Genomic DNA, 19,165 nt, shown 5'->3' on the forward strand with positions numbered 1-19,165 from the left:
GGCCGGTGCAACTCTTTGTGACTCTTTGTGATTAAGACGTCACAAAGAAACTTGACTTGAAATAAGGTCGGTTTCTTGCTCCCCTCCATATGTCCCGATGGCTCCTTTCCACAGTCCTTTTTCAAAGTTTGACGCCGCACTTCCTGTTTGCCACCAGGAGCGTGACGTTTCCACGGCGCATGTACTCATGGTCCCGTCTTCCGATTGGCCCGTGCGTTCGATTTGACGGCAAATACTTTTTTATCTTCTTCGTTTGAGGGAAAAAAGTACAAAAAGCTCAAGCTGCACCTACTTTATTATACAATCGGAATTAAAACAGGCAAAGGTAGAGTTCTGGCGTGGGCGGAGCCAGCGGCCCGACGTCCAATCAGCCGGTGCCGTGCCGCCCGCTCTCGAAGACGCCTTTTTTGAAGAAGGGCGACAATTCGCAGACGCTCCCTTTGGACAAAAAAGAGGCGGAGTCCGACAGCGGCGAATCAGACGAGGACGCCATCACGGCAAAGACGCTCCTCAGGTAGCACTGCGATCGCGACACGTTTCAGGCCAATTTCAAGAATTTTACCCCTGCGACAGAAAAAAATGACGGCTCACCTCCAGCTGATGGCGCCGTTCGGCGATGGTCCTTTCGTCTTTGTTTCCGAAGATTTTCTTGGGAGGGAATTCCAGCGCAGCCAGCTGCAACCACAAACGTGATCTCGAACATCATTTTGGTTTTCTGTTTTCGTGCCAACCCACCTGCGGGTATTTGGACTTGAGACTTTTGTGCATCTCGCGGAAGCGGCTGTAGCGCCGGAACACCGTCCAGGTCTCGTCCCGAACGCTCAGCTGTAAAACGGGCACAGTATTGGCACAGTTCCTACACCTGTTTCATGGACAGTTTCAAGCACTTTAAGGACTTTCAAAGACAATTTTCCCAGCACCATTTCAAGAAGAAATCCAGCGCCGATCAGGAACCTAAACCCTAACTTTAGCACCGGCAATATTTGGGAAACCTAGCATCAGTTTAAAGGCTCTAAACCTAACCCTAGATGTGACCTTAACCCTGATTCAAACTGTAACCCTAGCTCCAAATGTATTTTGGAACCCTAACATGAAGCTAAGAACTACACCTTGGGGCGGCAGTAGCTCAGGAGGTAGAGCGATCGTTTTAGGATTAAGGGATCCCAGTTCGAATCCCGGCTTGTCCGTGTTACATGTCTAAATGTCCTTGGGTAAGACACTGAACCCCCAATAAGCAGGTTAGCGCCTTACATGGCTGCACAGATCACGGCCGCTATTGGGAAATGTGAAGCACATTGTAAAGCGCTTTGGGAAGTCATTGACTTGAAAAGCGCTATAGAAATGCAGATCATTTCATTTCATTAAACCTAAACTCTTGCTGTACACCCTAGCCCCAACCCTATTTCAGATCCCTAAATTCAGTTGAATACCTTAATTTCTGACCCTAGATCCGATCCTATTTTGGAACCATAAAATGAGTTGAAAACCCTTAATCTTCTAGGCCAACAGCTAACCTAGGAAACAATTGTTGTGGATTAACTAAGTCAACAGCCTTCCAGCTGACAGTAGCCCATTGTGTGAAGACATCTGGCGGGAGTCGGGAGATATGTCACAAGATGTTGACTGAGCGAATCGGAGTCGGAAAAAACATCTCGAGATGTTGTTCAGCACAGTATAAAACAAACTTTGAACGTGGCTTGAATGAATGTTGCAATAAAGGACGTTCCCTTTTCGCCATATCTCCGTCTCGGCGTATATTTTGGGGCGACGCCCGACGACGTCCTCTCCAAAACAATTTCAACCATTCACAAGCACTTCATCTGTCATCGGGCGCCTTTCAAACCTTGAAAACAACACTGGAATTCAAGCAATTCCAAGGATTTCAAGCACCGGTACCGACAATGTGTCAAGTATTAGCCCGGCAGCCCACTTACCTTGACTTCAAACTCAAAGTGCTCGTCCTTGCCCTGACCCCGTAGGACGTAGCGGGGGATTCGAACGCTGACAGCGGCTCGGTGGGGTCGCCGAGGAGCATCGTCGCCATTGTCCATGCGATGCCGGACCTGGACACAAAAGAAACCCACCCGAGGAAGAAAGGAAAGCGAGTCATCGTTTCAATGACGTAACACCGGAAGCCTAAGACAACCGGCAGAATCATCACGAGCCCGACTCAACGATGACATGTAAAAACTGTTAATTGGCTAACGAGTCGGAGTTGACAAAAAGGGAAAAGGACTCCCCTCAGATAACTGCAGGAAAGACATAATCACAAGCATGAAACATTGAGGATGTCAACAACGAAAAGCCCAAAGCAACACCCCGATGCTCTGGGAGTGGCAACATGAAGGAGACACACCGACAGCGATGATCCATTAAATTCCCTTTTATTGACAAGTTGATGCCAGCTGTCGGAACAAAGCGGCCGCCTCGGACACACGACCCAAAAACAGCTCCCACGAGTCCCCCTCTGCATCTTCTGACGGGGCCTCGAAGAGCACGCGAATCATTGGCCCGTTGCGACTCTGCCTCAGCATTGCCCGCCGGACCTCCCGGCGATGGCGCGACTCCACCACACTGAAACGCGGTCGAAGGCACCCAGGCAGCGGCTCTTCTCTCACAAGGACCACGTGGGCGTCTGTTAGCAAAAGCCGCAGGACCTGGCAGGCACGGACCACGCTCACGAAGAGAAGCGGACGCAGCGCTCCCAACGGAAGCCTGTCGGCACTCGCCAAATTTCCGTGGACCAGGTAGAGGAGATCCGCCAGGACCCGATGAAAGCGGGACCGGAAAACCATCCGCTCCGCCTGCACCTCGGGGACGTTGGCGCGCCAGTCCAGGGACAGAAGCATCAGATCACCGGCCAGCAGAGGTTGACTGCGCCAGACCTCTGAAAACCCCGGCGAGACAGACTCCGCCAGAAGCCGACAGAATTTCTGGCTCAGGTCCTGGCTGAGCGTGTGGACCACCAGGAGAACCTTTTGAGAGTTGCCAGAAAGACTGACGTGCTGGCCCGCTAAACCCATGTGGACTTCCCTGACGTTTGCTAAGTCAAGACGCTGGCGCACCGCCAAGGAATCACCGCCGTCATCTTGCCGGATCACACTCAGCTGATTGGCCGACAGTAGCAAGCAGGCGGCGTGCAAGCGGGGCTCCTCTCTAGTGGCCACACCCAGCCAGAAGGCCCCCAAAGGGAAGCCTGCCAGTTCGGCTGGTGCCAAACATTCTAAAGTCTCCAAGAGGTCCTGCCTGGGCATGGCGTGCAGGCAGTCCAGGGGCGGCGGCATCCAAAAAAGACATTGGCGAAAGACGTGTGGGCCCAGGGCAGTAGATTTAGAAGCTCCTGGCAGTTGGAGCCTGTCCCCCTTTGAATTCTTGGCGTCAAAATCCAAATCCACCATTGACTCTCCTGAGTTTTCTTCCTTTGCCAGTCGACCTACCGATTCCAGTTCCGAAAACCTTCTTTCCAATGGTTCTTCTCCAAGGTTGGACAGCCACTCTACTTGTTGTCTTTCTGATGTATTTTTGGCCCCATCTGGTTTTTCCAATGGCTCTGTTTGGGGTTTTCTGGATCTTGTTGAGGACTGTCCTGGTTCTTTTCTTGCACCCACCACTGTTCCTCCTTCTATTTCATCTTGTAGTTCTATTGATGGTTCTTGCCTTGGTCCTTTTGATGTTTTCCATGGTTCTCCCATTTGTTCTTTGATGGTTTTTCGGAAACATTCTGGGGACCGTTGTGGTTGTTTATTTGCAACCGCCACCGTTTCTCCTTCAGATCCATCTTGGGGGTTTAGAGATGTTTCTTCTCTTGTTTCTGTTGATGTGTTTTGGGGAAAGTCCCCGTCTGGTTCTACCAATAGTTCTTTAATGGTTTTTCGAGATCCGTTTCTAGACTTTTCTGGTTGTTTTCTAGCTTCAACCTCCTTTCCATCTTCTTCCATTTCATCTTGTAATTCTAAAGAGAGTTCTTCCCCTGTTCCCACTGATGTTTTTTCTGCTGGTTTCTGCCCATTTGACAAGATTGTAAATGGAGATATTTGGGCCCATCGGCTAACGTAGAGAGTCATCATGTTTTTGACATCCTTCATTCCGACGCTGTGGACTAAATCACTGGTGCTCCTGTATGCTGCGGACACGGTCTGAGCCAGCAGCCCCAAAGCGGACTCCTCGGCACCACCTAGCCCCTTCCGTCCCGGAGAGACCGGTCCTGTTGCGTGGCGACTAAAGGGCGTGTCCAACGACAGCGATCGGCTTCGCCTCCCGACACAGTTTTGGTTGTTGTCCCTGGACTCCTCCGCTTCGGGACACCTTATCGTGGATTGGTCGAGCCGGACATCAGACCGGGACGGCACCCCCTGGTGTAGAGAAGACCGATAAGGTCATCGGTTAACGAAACGATGATTTGTGGAGGACAACTCTCATACTGGATCGTGATTCCAAGCAGAACCGGGAAAGAGCAGACCCAATGATTGACCGCCGGCATTTCGATCGATTGCCGATTTCTCACCCGCTGTTCGTACTTCATCTCAGAGTTGATCACATCATTCAGAAGCGAAATCAAAGATTAAATCTGATTCACAGAATTATTCAAGGATTGATTGGTTGCTTCGGGGAATGACTTATTCAGACATTTAACGAGGGAGGCAAGACAAGGTTGGTGTTTACCTCTTGGATGGATTTGGCCTCAACAGGGTTCTCCTGCTGGGAAACAAAACAATAACCCGTCTTTAGTTTACAGTTAATCTTGCAGCCTTATAATCACTGTGTGACGCCTTTGTGAGCGATGGAGTACTCGGCCAACCAGAATTGTCCGTTTTAACCACTCTAGCCAATAAACGCCGGGCAAAGTTTGCCTGCGATAAGCTGGAGTACGGAGTCAAACAGCAGGCATTTTGCACAATTGGCCACCAAACACGAACAAAGCATTAGCGACTCGTTACATTGAAAACATACTCTTTCATGAAATCGGAATCTGAGGAAAGTCAGAAGAGTGCAAACAAATGGCGATTGGCAGCGGGTGCTCCGGGGATTGTTATCCCGTCCTGGAATCGACTGAGGCGGCGTCAAGAGAGAAGTTCCGGCCTACTGCTACGCCTAAGCTACGTAGCAACCCTCACAGGCTACCCCCCGCGGAGCCTGTATTCAACGCCAGATACAAATCCATGACTTGGAGCTACAACTCGTGGGAGAAGGCGTCATTCGGCACTCTCGTATTTTAATCGTGGCGTAAACGTTGCTGAAGTCGTGTAACCCGATGCTAGCGTGCGGCTAACTGTCCGCACTCCAATGTCCTTGTACTTTTGTATAATGACAATAAAGTCAATTTATTCAACAGCAATTTGTTTGTATTTGTAGATTTATACCGCATTCCAGAAAAGTGGGAAGTGGAAAATATCACTAAAATGATACTGAGTGGGAGACCAAAGTCGTAAACTTAGAGAAAAAAATCCGTACGCTGAGTCCTTCGATTCGATGTCACGCGATAAAATAGCGATGGCCATGGACAAACACACGGTTAGCCCCTTAAAGTTCCAGTCCAACGTGCCCTCAAATCCCGAGCCAAGACGTCTCCAAGGTCAATGAAATGCTGTTCTTGAACCATATGGAGAATCTGGACACTTATGTCCTCTTTTCAAATGGACACAGATATAAGAGGCTTGTGTTCCCGTCCAAATTATTTACAATTACACGCGAGTGTATCCTGGGCATCTTAAAAAACAGCTGAGTCAATAGCATCAAGACTTACCTGGTCTCATGTCAAATTTGATCACTCTTTGAAAAACTAAACATTTTTCTAAAGGTAGGTTTAGGCGTTTTCAAAAGTGACCTTGGAGACTACCAGTTCACAGCATTGTAATGGTGTATTTTTACTACTGGCTAGTTTTTAGACATTGTGAAAGAGTAGTAAATGTTTGACGTCTAGTTCCTGAATAAATGGCACCGATTTATGAGGGAAATTTCTTTGGCCAATCAATGTATCAATCTTCATTTGATCCGTTTACTGCCAGCTGAAAATATTCGGCAATGGGTTTTATCGAACAGGCCCGTATAGGCTAATCCGGGCTGAGGACTGTGAAAAAAGCCTATTGGTCGAGAGTGACGTCAATCAAAAGGATTGTCCGATCTGATAGCGTTGAGGTCGGATCTGGTACCGTCCCCGCGTTTCGGGAATGCGGCGTCGTCCTTATTTTGTTTCGGCCGTATGTAAACTCTCGGTCGGTAATGACATCCATTGGGGCGATTTTTTTTCTCAAAACGGTGCGGACCAAAGTGCAAAATCACCCACCTGCGGTTTCGGGTCTGTTGCGGTCCCGTCCGGGTCGATCTGGCGCAGCCTCCGCCGGACCTCCTCCTCGATGTACGAGCGGATCCTGTTGGGACTTAAAGGTGAGGAGCGGGACGGCGAGACCTTCGCGCGGTCCTCGGCGCTACCTTTCGTCCGAGAGGGCGAGGACCACGTTCGGGTCCTCCCGGCGGTCTTCACGGGCGTCTGTCTCCTCCCCGTCATCCGTGTCGGGGTCCTCGTCCGACTCCTCCCCTTGCCGACATCGCCCCCCTCCCTCGAAGCGACGTTTCTCCTCCAGGAAGTGTCGGAGTCGGTTCTCCAGGTTCTCCTCTCGTCGCAGGATCCTCAGACGGGCCTCCTCCGACTCCTCGCGCCGACGCTCCACCTCCAGCTGGAGGCGCCGCAGTTCGGCCTTCTCGCTCCGCTGACGAGCCTCCGTCTCCTCGATCTGACGCCTGCCCGGAAAGACGGCGGCGCGTTAAGGACGTCGTCGTGGTAACAAGATGGCAGCACGATGTTCTACCTGCTCATCTCCAGCTTCTCCAGTTCCTCGCGATGTTGACGTTCCACCTCTGACCTGATGACGGTATCCATGGGAGGATTTTTTTGGTAGGCTTAAAACACAGGTGTCAGACAGGCGGGCCGCGGGCTAGATTAGGCCCGCTAAAGGATTGAATCCGGCCCGCGAGACAACACTCAGAGAAGCGCAAGAGAAAAAAAGGCTGCAGGTGGAAATATGTCAACTTGATGTTGCCAAAGCCAGGTGCCTCGAACAAAGACACTGTACTTGTATTTCTTTTTCTTTTTCTCTCTCTCTTTCTCTCTCTTTCTCTATCTCACTCTTTTCCACCCCTTTTCTCCCACTCTCCGTCTCTTTCACTCCCTGCGTCTCTCTTTTTCTCTGCCTTTGTTGCTCTTTGTCTCTTTCTCTCTCTGTGTCTTTTAACCTCTTTTGCTCCAACTACGTTTTTTTCTTTTCTCTTCATAGCCTTTGCGCTTTTTTCTATTTCTCTTTGGATTTCTTTCTTCCTCTCCTTTTCTTTCCCCCTCTCTCCCAACTTCTCTTTTTATCTCTTTTGTCCCCCCCCCCACTTTCTTTCTTTGTCCCGCCCTCTCTCCTCTTTCTCTTATTTCTTTATCTCTCCTTTCCCTTCCCTCTTTGTTATTTCTTTATCTCTCTTTTTCTTTCTCTTTAATCTACTAGCCCAGCCCCCGGCGGAATGTTTGTTCTATCGTGTGGCCCCCGAGTTCAAATGAATTCTACACCCCTGGCTTAAAGGGACAGCGTGTAATATTTGACCACGAGATGTCACTATTGTGTGGTGCGATGGGAAACGAGCGCTATTAAGCATATTGAAGAATACAAACTATGGAGTGACCTGTACGTCATGTTTCTATTCTTGTTCTTTTAAAGATAAATAAGAGAGAAAAAAAATGGGAATTTAAAAAAAAAGTGTGAGAAAACGCAAAGAATAAAATAGTGTACAAACGGGATAGCGTAACAGAGAAGAAGAAAAAAAGGGAAAAAAAACAAGAATAGAAAGCGGTATGTGACTTGTGAAGAGGGACTTTTGGTGAGTTGGAACCGACCCCGGGTTTTGGAGCATGACGGACGAGAGGTTGTCACAGGACTTGGACAGGTCGCTCATGGACAGGCCGAAGTTGGACAGCAGGCCGCTCTGATTGGACAACACGGAACGCGTTGGAGGCGGGACGGCAGCGGGACGGCGGCACCCGCGAGACCCTAACCTGGCGTTCTTCTCTCAGTTTGGCCGCCTCTTTCGGGTGGTTGAAGCGGAACATGTTTGTCCCGCCCAGCAGGATCACGGCACCTGCGGGGACAGGTGGGCGGGGGTGAACGGAGGCCACGCCCCCTCGGTGGAAAACCCCCTCCCCTTTACCTTGATTAAGCCTGGTGGGCGCGGCCACGTGGGCCCCGTTGACGGAGCAGAGGGCGGAGCCTAGCGGCACCAGCGTCACGGCCCCGCCCCCGTTCTGGAAAACGCAGTGCTCGCTTTCCACGTCTGGGCCGTGGATCACTGGGAGGGCGGGGCAGGGGGCGGAGTCTCAGGTTTATTTCGGAAAAAACGTCTTTACGGTCGGAATTCGGAATTACCGATGTCCTGCTCGGTGGCCGCGTCCTCTCGGCCCACGTGAGTGCCACCTTCCTAACCCAAAATATGGAAAAAAACATAGCTATGGATATAGGACATGGAAAGAAAATATTGTCAAACATAGAATGCAACTGTTTATTTATGCATTTTCGTGATTTGTTTTGTCATTTTCTGGGCCTTTTTTTTCAGTATTTAATGTTTTTTTGTTATCTGTTGTTTTTTTTGTGGTCATTTTGCTATTATTTCTAACTATTATTTCACATATTTTGGACATTTTTTCATGTACCGTATTTTCCGCACTATAAGGCGCACCTAAAAGTCTTAATTTTTTTCAAAAGCTGACCATGCGCCTTATAATACAGTGCGCCTTATTTATGGATCAATATTAAATCGCAAAGTTTTCCAACTAACTTGCAGCCGCCGACTCGATTTTCCCCCGAACGCCAAGTCGTCCGCGGTGTATGCTGGGATTTATTTACCGGCGTTTCATTGGCTAACCAATGTGTCAATCATCATTTGAATCGATCACTATTGGCTAAAGTTATTCGGAGGTCAAGGGGCGGATCCTTTTTATCATTTACAGGCTGGCATTGGCTTAAACGGCAAAACAAAGCCTGCAATTGGCCGAAAAAGATGAATGCGTATAGCACGTGGTTTGACGGCATACAGAAAGCATTTTTTTTTTTTTGTATATGGTATTCTTTTTGCTTTATTATTGTATTGTTTCTCAGCACAGGGATCCTGCTGAAAATGTGAATTTCCCTGCGGGGATGAATAAAGTATCTATCTATCCAAATTCCATCTTGAAGACTGCGAGGGCATGTGTCGACAATATTTTTATCTTTTGTGTGTTTCAATTTTTCCTTGTCGTTTGTTAGTATCAAACACGTGCATTATTTGTTAGTGTGTTTACCGTTTTCCTTCCGAACTGATCCATCATGATGCATGTCAATGAACTGAGAAGTCGATCATTTAAAGCGAAAATAAAAATATGTTTCGAGTATAGCTTCCTTCGTGACAAATGCTAGACACAATACGAGGCTATGTCAAATTCTTTTCACGCGGTGCGCCCTATATGCTCGTGAAAAAAACACTAGCATATGAAATAGTCCTTTGCGATACAGTTTTCATATATAAGGCGCATGGGATTAAAACTACAGTCGTAGCTAGGGTTGTGTAAAAAATAATTCAAAAGTTTGCGTCAGTGCCTCATTTTACAGCTTCAAAGTATTCAGTATATATGTCTTTGTGTGTCTGTCCTCCCTAGAAAAGGGTGAGGACTTTAGATATGACCACCACCTTTCAAAGGCAGTCGGGTAGGTTACCCTAGATGTGAAAAATGACTCGACATTGAATATCAAGACAATTTCAGATGACCCTTTAGCTTTTTTGTTCTCACGCGCCGCATCAAAACGCGTCGGTGTTCGCTAACGTCGATAACGAGCATTATAGTCTACATACGCGGCCAACATGTAATGCTTTCTTTGTACGGCAGGTGGCGGCGTTACCTTCAGGTGGTATAGTACGATGCCGGTGCTGAGGAGGTCGTCGTGGATGGCCAGCAGGTGGGGCAGTTCCGAGTCCAAGACCACGCCGGCTCCCTCCTTGCGCAAGGCCAGAGTCTCCTCCTGCAAGCGCCTCGTTCGCTGTCACGAGCCCCGCCCATCAGAAAGCCCCGCCCCCCCAAAAGCCAGGCGCTACCTTGAGGATGCTCTGCGTCTCGTTCCACTTGTTGGTCCACTCCTTGGTCAGCTCCAGCACCTTCAGGGGACAACAATAGGACTCGATCGGATGCTTTTTCAACAGCGTGTGACGTATATTGCCTAGTTCAACCAAAAACGAACGCTAAAAATACAAACCACGGAGGTTCAAAGACCGGAGTTGGTACCGAGTATACGGTATGATCTCTAGATGCTGCTGTGTATGGCGACCAAAAACAAGCGCTACAAAAAAAAAGAATACAAACTACGGAAACACCTACCTTCACTGAAATATTGTTTTTAATGAATTAAGTCATTTTTGATACGAGGACACACTAAAGAACACCGTTTTCTTTTAATGCCGTGAAAAGCTTTTTTATGTCGCTGTCAATTGATTGATAATAACCTTAGCTTCTTTGTGCCCTCCAATCAACTATCAACAGCTCTCGACTGCCCCCTGTAGCAAGTTTGTTTAATCCGACTAAGCGAGCATCAATCCCGCCCACTGACCCCATATGTCTGTGAAAGCTCATACTGACCCTGGCTTCGTTCTTGTGCAGCTTCTCCTCCATGCTGAGCGCCGTGGGCGAGTCCAGCACGGCGATCTAAGAGAACAGAGTGCATGAATTGGCGCAGCGCCACACTCGGCCGTTAGATGGCGGCGGCGCTCACCCGGTCGCCCTGAACCAGCATGGCCCTGAGTCGGGCGATCTCAGCCCTCAGTTCTCGGATCAGCCTGACGTTGCCGTCCTCGTTGACGGTGGGCTTGTTGATGATGTTTTTGGCCCGGTTAGCGTAACGTAGCGTGCTCAGCGTCTCGCCGTAGTTGACGTCGGCGGGGGACACGGCTAATCAACGGGATAACGGGTATATAAACCGGCAGACGAAACTGACATTGAAGCTTTTAGGTTTTTTAACCCCTTACAGTTCTTGTCAAATTGGTTTAAAATCCCAAACCAAGACACTGTTCTTGTTTTGCTCTCTTTTGAAAGGGAACACTGTAAATGCTAATACTTTGAGCCGTCTGAGTTGGAACACACAGAAATAGAAGCTTTTTATCTTTGCCTGAATTTTGATTTGCAATCCAACGCCTGCATTTGCGTGTATCATGGGTCTCTTAACTGAAAAAAGCTAGGAGAGTAGCATAAAGGTCCCTGGGTCAAATTTGATCACAGTTTGAAAAACCAAGATAAAAGCTTGCAATCGGCTGAAAGTAGCGTCAATTGAAAGATCAGAGGCTAACGGCCATTAATGGTCTTACGGGTTTTTTTTTTACTTTTAAAAGAAAATTACGGGGCGAAACATACGCATGACATCAAAGAACATCAAATGAGGCAGACATTCTTTTAGGTGGAATTCTTTTGGCATTATGCTGTGTTTGAGTCAATTGTTGACACGGCTGGATTCTATGGACTCCCGCGAATGGAACCGGAGAATTGTGTACGTGCACATTATTGGTGAATTATGCCGGCGTTAATGTTTTGGGGAGCTGGTTGCAGACTGACGATGATGTTTCTCTGAGGAGTATATTTTAAAATGGCAAGAGTTTGCACGTTCCAACGATGCCAGGGTGTATTGCAGATTTCAGTGACTGGTGGCGCGTTTTTGCCTCTCGAGAACCAGGCGGTCCGCCGGCAGAACACTAAGGGGTTAATTGAGCTGATAGCATACTTGCGATCATGATGGTCTTTGAGTTGCCGCCCAGGCTGTCCTTCAGCAGCCAAGTGAGGACCGAGTCCCGGTACGGCACGAAGACCGACTTCCTCTTCTGGTAGCCGTCGCTGTCGCCGAGATCGGCTGCGTGGCCAGAAAACGAGATTTCGGTCATTTCGCCGTGGCCGTCTGGTGACTGGCGCGCTTTTCCTGACCGAGTGCGGAGATGACGTTGCCGAGAGTGACCAGCGACTTGTTGATGTTGGCGCCCTCCTTGAGGCGGAGGCCGGTAGCTCCGGTCGAGTCGGCGCGCTCGCTGCCCGCCAGGTCCACCAAATGGATCTTGCTCAGCGTCTCGCTCGGCATCTCCGCGTCGAATTTGGCCTGCGGGTGATTCGTGTGACTAGTGTTCGCAGTTGCTTCGGATGCCGGTGCGGTTTTGGGACCTGCGTGAAGTTGAGCGTGAAGATGGCGTGCGATCGGCTGCTGGTTTGGTTCATGCCGGTGCTGGCGGTGGCTCGCTTGATGTTGCCAGCCTCCATCAGCTCTTCCACGTCGTCGTAGTCGTTGACCAGATGCGTGGACAGATCTGAGGAAACACGGCGGTAGAGCGTGAGTCTTACGGTGCCGGCTCCTTTCGGGATAGCGAGGTCTCCTTCAGGATGCTTTTTTTAATGAAGGGGTTCTACCATGCTACACATACACATTCCCCCCTAGCCGGTTCCGACCACAAACTGCCAAAACGAGGAAGAACCTCAACAGACCTACAACTCGTTTTCCAGACCTTTCCTTTCCCTCTTTCCTGAAGTGCCCACTTAAAGCGAGCTACACGAGGGCTCGCGGACAGACATTTCCTTCAGCTACAAGGGAGCAGACTCTCCAGCTGTAAAACAACCCCAAAAAGATGAAATAGGTGCCTATGTATGTCCTTGTACAATGAAAGCATGTGTAGGGGACACCCCGACAATTACATTTCCCCTAACCTTTTCTGACCACCTTAAACTGCACACTAGGGCACACCAGGGATTTCGGACTTAAATTCCTTTTATCTACAGGAAGTGAGCAGAGTCCAGCTGTATGATAAAGATCTGAACCGCGCAGTATTCATTTGTAATCAAAAGATTGAATAGGTGCCTATTTATGTCATCATGATTCATGCCAGTGATTTCTTTCAGCGCGTGTCTGAATGAAATTTTGCCTGTGAATCGATCAGTCGATTAAAAAACTTGTTTTTGAAAAGCGTCAACAGGAAACTTTGGATGGTCACCGATGACCTCATCTGCATTTAAAAGGTAAGGCGGGATCGCTTGCTTTATCTCACTCTTGCTTCCAGGATAGCGACCCAAAAGGGGGCCCTGGCTAACCTTCACCTCCTTGGACAACGGGGACACAGAAGGCGGAACCCTAGGGCTTTGGCTCGTCAGCGAGGAAACCTGGCAGACTCCTATCACGAGGCTTGGACGGTCCGTGGTTCTTTCCCTTCCTCTCGATCGGCTGAAAGCAGCAGCCGGGTGTAGGCGGGAAACCGCCCCCACGTGACCAAAAGGTAAAAAATTCCTAACAAACTGTTTGGTACTTGGCACAAATAATCATCTGAAACACAAAGAAGACATTCCTGATCATTGAATTGAGTAGATCGCCGCAGAATTTCTCTCCCTCTACCCACCACTTTACCACTGGGAGTTCTCTTGTCAAAAATGTTCTTTGTTGATTGATTTGATTTTCCTTGCCATGTAAATAAACAATAGTTTAGAATCAATCAGCATCGGATTGATCAGTCATGATCCATATCAATGAAGTGCAAAATCGATCATTTAAAGCTACAATACGATACAGAATTGCTTTCTTTAGAATGAAATGAGACTGTATCTTAAGGATTAACTCCGGTAAGGAATCTTGAGCACCACCCGCTGGGAGACTCAGTAACCACCGAATTAGATTCTAAACCCAAATAAATATCGGTTAAAGAAATTCTCCTTGAGCATGTTTGATAGTGATGTTTTGTTGGCCAATGTTACTGCTCTATGTATGAGGAGAGTCGGTATCCCACCAATCAGGAGCCGGCACACTTCGAGATGGCTTATTTTGATGAAAGGACATGTGATCAACAGCTCATTAAGGCGGCTCTTTGAAACGAACAAAGGGAGCTAGCTCCCCACCATTCAGAAGATGGCTCCCTTCAAGATAGTGATGTGTGGTGCTGTTTGAGAGCAAAGCTAAAAAAGAGCCAGTTCTCTACAAAAATCCAAAATTCTCACCATAACAGGGTCTTACCTTCCACATAGGGTCCGTCTTTGGGGTGCTCCCGGACCCTCAGGCTTGATGTCTCGTGCGATTTCCGCCTCAGAAGATCCCTCACGCGCTCGTTGTAGATCTCCAGGTAGCTGGAGGTAGGATGGGAACAAATTAGGAGAGAGGGATTTCAACAGCCCCCGAGAGAGGCTTACCTGACTTCCGTCCGAAAGGAAGCCTGGTCCCGTCGGCCGGCGTCGGCGATGCGGCTGAACAGACCCTGGCAGATTCGCGGGATCAAGCCCGCGTCCCCCGGGTTTCCCATCATGGTGTAGGACTTCCCCGATCCGGTCTGCCCGTAGGCGAAGACGCAAGCGTTGTAGCCCTGGAAGGCGGCCTTCAGCACGTCGATGCCCAAATCGCCGAAGATCTGCCGGTGGGAAACGGAGAAGGCAGCTTTTGGCTACAACAAGAAGCTAACTTCTCTGTCATTTCTAACTCTTCGTGAGAGGACGTGTCCCCAAACGGGAATGCCGTCATGCCGTCAACGGGGCTTTACCTTCTCCTGAGTGACGAAGCCGGAGCTCCTGGAGTCGGCCGAGTCGTAGGAGAAGTCATAAGTGAAGGTCTTGGTGGCTTCCCTGCTCGGGTCCCCCGCCACACCTTCGGCCAGCTTGGAGAGAAGAAAAAAGCGGGTGAAACTTGGGACATTTTTCTCGCCGTTGAAGACATGCCGCACCTTGACGTTGGTGATGGAGGTCTCCTTTCCGTCCATCCTGATGATGCACTTGGCACACAAGTCTTTCTCGCTGGAAGAAATAAAAGCGTCCCATGATTGAGTTGTCTTTATTGTCGTTAACAGCAACGTAGTGAACATTGTTTGCTACGGGATTAGACATGGCGGTCCAGGGTACTGACAAAATAACAAAGACATAAAAGCATTAGGAAAGTCCCGGGGCGCCATTTTGACCCTGGAGAACCCAAGAACCCTTTTCTTCCTTATGACAAGTGGCCTATGCATGGTTAAATTCGATTGTTTTTTTTTGCTATCATTGATGCAGATATACCTTGGATTGTACAAGGGCTGCAACTAACCATTATTTTGACATCGATGATTCCGGCCGATTATTCTTTCGATTCATCGATTAATCCTTTTTTTTTTTAAATGTCCTCTTTATTCAAAGGTTGAAGATTGGACCGAAAGTACAAAAGTGCGTAAAACAACAAGTCATGTTTATGACACCCTGAATCACAGTAAGTCTCAAAGGGCTGCACAGACCACAGACTATTACGACACCATTCCCTGATCTAAAACCTACACGAGGGCAAGGAAAAACTCAAAAACCTCAACATGAGGAAAGTCAAGTCAAATCCTGTTTACTTGTTTGGCCCTTAATCACAAAGAGTCTCAAAGAGCTGCACAGACCACAGATTATTGTAAACCACATAGTATTATTACACCATCCCGATCTAAAACCTACATGAGGGCAAGGAAAAACTCAAAAACCTCAACATGAGGAAAATGAAGAAACCTTGAGTAGATAGAGATAGATAGATAGATACTTTATTCATCCGCTTTGGGAAATTCCCATTTCCAGCAGCATCCCTGAGCTGAGAACAATACAATAATAAAGCAAAAAGAACACAATATACAAATACCCAATGTCACGTGCAAATGCCCACTGTAGCGTGTTATATAGAATAACTAAATAGTGCACATGAGGTCATCCCCCTTCCAGGGTGACCAGGCTGCAATGGATGTTGCAATAACAAATAATAAACAGATATTTTCAAAATATAGGTTAATTATATGCCATAGAAGTGTTCTTAATTATTATAGAAAACAACAAAATTCCAAGTGTTTATCAATTAACAGAAATGCATACACCTGCAAATATGTCGGATTTGCAACCTTATCCAAAGATCGTACTAAATTTAGACTTATCATACACATGAAAACAAAGAAAAGATTATAATGTGTAGCAAAACTTGTATCCACCAGAAAAATATCAAAAATGTAAACCCACTATGTTGTCAACAACTTGTTTTTTTTTATAGGTGCATCTTTGAATACGATAAAGATTCCTAAAATGCAAATGATATACAGGTTCGATTCCCGGCTCCTCCGTGTTATATGTCGAAGTGTCCTTGGGCAAGACACTGAATCCCTAATGCCCCCAATAAGCAGGTAGGCGCCTTGAATGGCTGACTCCCTATTGGTGTGCGAGTGTGTGTGTGAATGGGTCAGTGTGAAGCAGATTGTAAAGCGCTTTGGGAGGTCTTCATTGACTTGAAAAGTGCTAGAGAAATGCAGAGCATTTACCATTTACAGTATAATATGCTTAAGAATCTGCCCCTTGTGTTGAGATAAACATGTCAATCATGATCATTTTTCTTTTTAATTTTTACATTTTATCATTTATTTGAATATTTTTTTTCTCTTTCTGCAGCACTTTTTGTTCCCTTGAAAATGGTTAACGGTTTGACTGTTGCATGCCAGTTGTGTTTGTGTTCATGCAATCTTCAACAAAAAAAAGGATTTTGTGAAAAACAAATACTTTGATAAAAATGGTCTCGAGGCGCTCTCCGTCAACTTTACAACTCCATAACGAGACCTGATGCACTGGTTTATATTTATTTAACGTGCTTAGTGGCTCCGAAAAAGCGCGACCGTTGGTTGCCGACGTTAATGATCACGAAATAATATATTCGTACGATTTTCTTTTGTATTTATTAGCATTTGCCACAAAATCAAATCATCTTCACGCTCGATTTAAGAAAAAATGAATTAGTCGATAATTTGACTCATCTCTCCAATAGTCTGTGATGAGTCCACTATTAAAAAAGTCATACGTTTGAGCCATATTGCAGATGTAACACCGTTTCTTTCTAATCTCTGTTAAACATTCACCAGCTTCTGCCACAACACCTTTGAACTCTTCTATACGATTTTACTGCATGCTCGGATGCACTTAACATGCATTGTGTAGGTCCACGGTTCGAGACTGCCTTGAAACACGTGTTGGCCTGGAGAGGGATGGGTGCCACCAGGCTGTACTTGCCTAAGACACACCACAGGAAATGGTGCCTCTACCACCCATGATCCGAGCAAAAAACAATTGAACTTGCTCGTCGCACGGTGCATGCATTTTGAGCCATCGTACAGACACTTTGACCTGATGGACGCCATCATGTGGGTCAGGAAACTCTTTGACCCAAAGGGAAAGCAAAAATATTTAGATTTATTTTTGAGAGAGAGAGAGAAGCACAACATATATTTGAAGACAAAACTGCCAATCCCACTCTCCAGACAAAAGAAGCATTTTCAGCAAATTTCACTGCACTGAGTGACGTTTGAGAAGATGATAAAATCTAAAAATTAATAATAATGCCAGAGCCTGTGTCACACATCAATATATAAATACACCACTTAAAATTTGTCTCCCACCCGAAGTTACTCAAGTGTGTTAAGACTCATTTTGACCGTCATTTTTGTCCTAAATAATAGTTGCACAAAAATGTCACCAACTAAACTGAAAATGAGGATAGCAACATACTTATCTTTAGTGCAGACGGTGCTGGGCGAAGAGGAGTGCTGCCCTTTCCTACCGCTCACCCAAATAAATTGCTCTAGGTACTTTGCTAAAGGTTTCGGGTGTTTAAAGTTGTTCTGTGGCTTTTTGTCATAAACCGCCTCAACGATGAACCTAGATTGTTTAATGAGATTCCATATGAAGCATTATTAATGATTTACAGCCAAAACGGGGTCTGTTGAAGTGACACCTTGACAGTAAACTATATCTAAAATAGTGTTTTATATATAATGGACCAGGCCCTTTGACCAGTCAGTATCTTCTTGGCTTGGCACATGTTAGAATTGAGCAAGTTCTATTTTATCTCCGAGCCATATGTACTCATGGAACAAGCCCTATGACTGGCGAGCCATAGGACCTGCTGCATCTGTCAAGATTGGGCGCAAGAAGCCGTTAAAGGATTTTATACGATTGACTCATAAAGCAATGAAGATTTTGACGAATTGGGCTTTAGTTCAATGTACAAGGTCAGGGCAGGCTGTTCGAAATGCATATTTTGTCTAGGGAATTTTGATAACAGGACTCGTGGAGGCAATGTTGTTTTGGGAAGCCAGACATCAGGGCGCTGTGTTGTAAGAACAATAGACGCAAACAATTCCTTGGCACGCCCATGGGAGGAGCCGAGACGCCATCTTGCGGGGAGACGTGGGCCAATAAGAGAAAGCTAAAGCACTTCAGAAGAAGGCTTCACACAGTCCAACGTCACTACGGCCGTCTTCGATGAAATACACTTAGTTCTTGTGTTAGGGAAAATAAATCTGCTCCTGTGTGGAAATGTCGGCTTCCTGGTCATTTTTTCCTCAAGAAACGAGCGCGCATACATTTTAGGATGAATGTGGGTTGTGCTTGGTTAATGGAGTCAGATAACTCATTCGAACAATTTGGTAAACGGTACATTTTGATAGTTTAATTCCAACACCGTCAACTCGACCTTCTGTTAGAACCTATATTTTAAGTTGTCTATGCGTTGTCTGTTTTTGCCCTTGCAACATATATTAAAAGGGGGATTACCTCATATGCGGCCCCATTCTCAATATGTCCTTATTTTCCTCATGCTGAGCTTTTTTAATTTTTCCTTGCCATCATTTTGCTTTTAGATCATGGTGAGTCTGTGCAGCCCTTTGTGCAGCCTATAAACATGATTTGACTTTATTTATAATGGCACTGACGTTGCTGCTGTTTTGCCTTCTGCACCCATGATAAATTCTTGTGTTGCAAACTCACCGTCTGTCCATGGGTCGGACACGGACAGCCACCCGGACGGACGCCATGGTTCATCCCGCTCTGGTCCGGTCCACTTGGCCCCTCCGATGCAGAAAGAAGCTGATGGGAGCTAGCAAGAGGACGCAGTTAACACCTGTCAAATGCAAACGAAACTATTATAAAGTGTGGAATGAAACAAACGAGATATTTCAAATCAAGCGTTTAAGCGTATTTTAGCGGAGTGGAGCTTAAAAGATGTCTGGCGGCCGTCGGCTGGCCAAAGGACGATGACTTTACCCGAACTAGCTTAGCCGGTGCCAAAGTGTCAACAGGAAAAAGCCTTCTTACTTGTTGGGGAAAAGACAACAAAATATGCCTCTTGCGCTT

The 19,165-nt window shown here is 47.1% G+C and overlaps 2 protein-coding genes across 3 annotated transcripts; both read right to left on the reverse strand.

Moving 5' to 3' along the window:
- Nucleotides 1-277: 277 nt before the first annotated feature.
- LOC148360432 (kinesin-like protein KIF16B) lies at nucleotides 278-19,165 on the reverse strand. 2 transcript variants are annotated; one of them, XM_088341266.1, is made up of 24 exons: nucleotides 19,076-19,165; nucleotides 18,800-18,932; nucleotides 14,722-14,791; nucleotides 14,542-14,655; nucleotides 14,198-14,412; nucleotides 14,025-14,134; nucleotides 12,197-12,339; nucleotides 11,966-12,134; nucleotides 11,769-11,894; nucleotides 10,770-10,945; nucleotides 10,637-10,702; nucleotides 10,099-10,158; nucleotides 9,906-10,025; nucleotides 8,400-8,451; nucleotides 8,185-8,322; nucleotides 8,033-8,115; nucleotides 7,874-7,962; nucleotides 6,807-6,860; nucleotides 6,430-6,738; nucleotides 6,284-6,368; nucleotides 1,935-2,063; nucleotides 736-825; nucleotides 592-675; nucleotides 278-520 (listed from the first exon to the last, which is right to left on the reverse strand). In XM_088341266.1, exons 2-24 carry the CDS (start codon nucleotides 18,844-18,846, stop codon nucleotides 368-370), a joined length of 2,682 nt encoding a protein of 893 aa, XP_088197392.1. In that variant the 5' UTR covers nucleotides 18,847-18,932; nucleotides 19,076-19,165; the 3' UTR covers nucleotides 278-367. The 2 variants fall into 2 exon arrangements, with proteins under 2 accessions (XP_088197392.1, XP_088197393.1); XM_088341267.1 differs by lacking the exon at nucleotides 19,076-19,165 and having other exon boundaries at nucleotides 18,800-19,069.
- On the reverse strand, nucleotides 2,368-6,230 carry LOC148360433 (uncharacterized). The gene is made up of 3 exons (XM_088341177.1): nucleotides 6,150-6,230; nucleotides 4,663-4,698; nucleotides 2,368-4,352 (listed from the first exon to the last, which is right to left on the reverse strand). Exons 1-3 carry the CDS (start codon nucleotides 6,228-6,230, stop codon nucleotides 2,385-2,387), a joined length of 2,085 nt encoding a protein of 694 aa, XP_088197303.1. The 3' UTR covers nucleotides 2,368-2,384.

This window comes from Urocampus carinirostris, chromosome 8 (assembly GCF_059441175.1).
Source record: "Urocampus carinirostris isolate Australia breed hairy pipefish chromosome 8, RoL_Ucar_1.0, whole genome shotgun sequence".
NCBI classification, from domain to species: Eukaryota; Metazoa; Chordata; class Actinopteri; order Syngnathiformes; family Syngnathidae; genus Urocampus; species Urocampus carinirostris.

Bases quoted from the DNA above. Each gene is read 5' to 3' on its own strand.
- LOC148360432 (XM_088341266.1), bottom strand. From the start codon at position 18,846: ATGGCGTCCGTCCGGGTGGCTGTCCGTGTCCGACCCATGGACAGACG. The intron at 8,452-9,905 runs GTAACGCCGCCA...ATTTTGGGTTAG, and splicing joins TCGTACTATACCACCTGAAG to GAAGGTGGCACTCACGTGGG. The intron at 6,739-6,806 runs GTAGAACATCGT...CTTTCCGGGCAG, and splicing joins GAGAAGCTGGAGATGAGCAG to GCGTCAGATCGAGGAGACGG.
- LOC148360433 (XM_088341177.1), bottom strand. From the start codon at position 6,230: ATGGATGTCATTACCGACCGAGAGTTTACATACGGCCGAAACAAAATA. The intron at 4,699-6,149 runs GTACCAGATCCG...TTTGTTTCCCAG, and splicing joins ATTCCCGAAACGCGGGGACG to CAGGAGAACCCTGTTGAGGC. The intron at 4,353-4,662 runs GTAAACACCAAC...TCTCTACACCAG, and splicing joins AGGCCAAATCCATCCAAGAG to GGGGTGCCGTCCCGGTCTGA.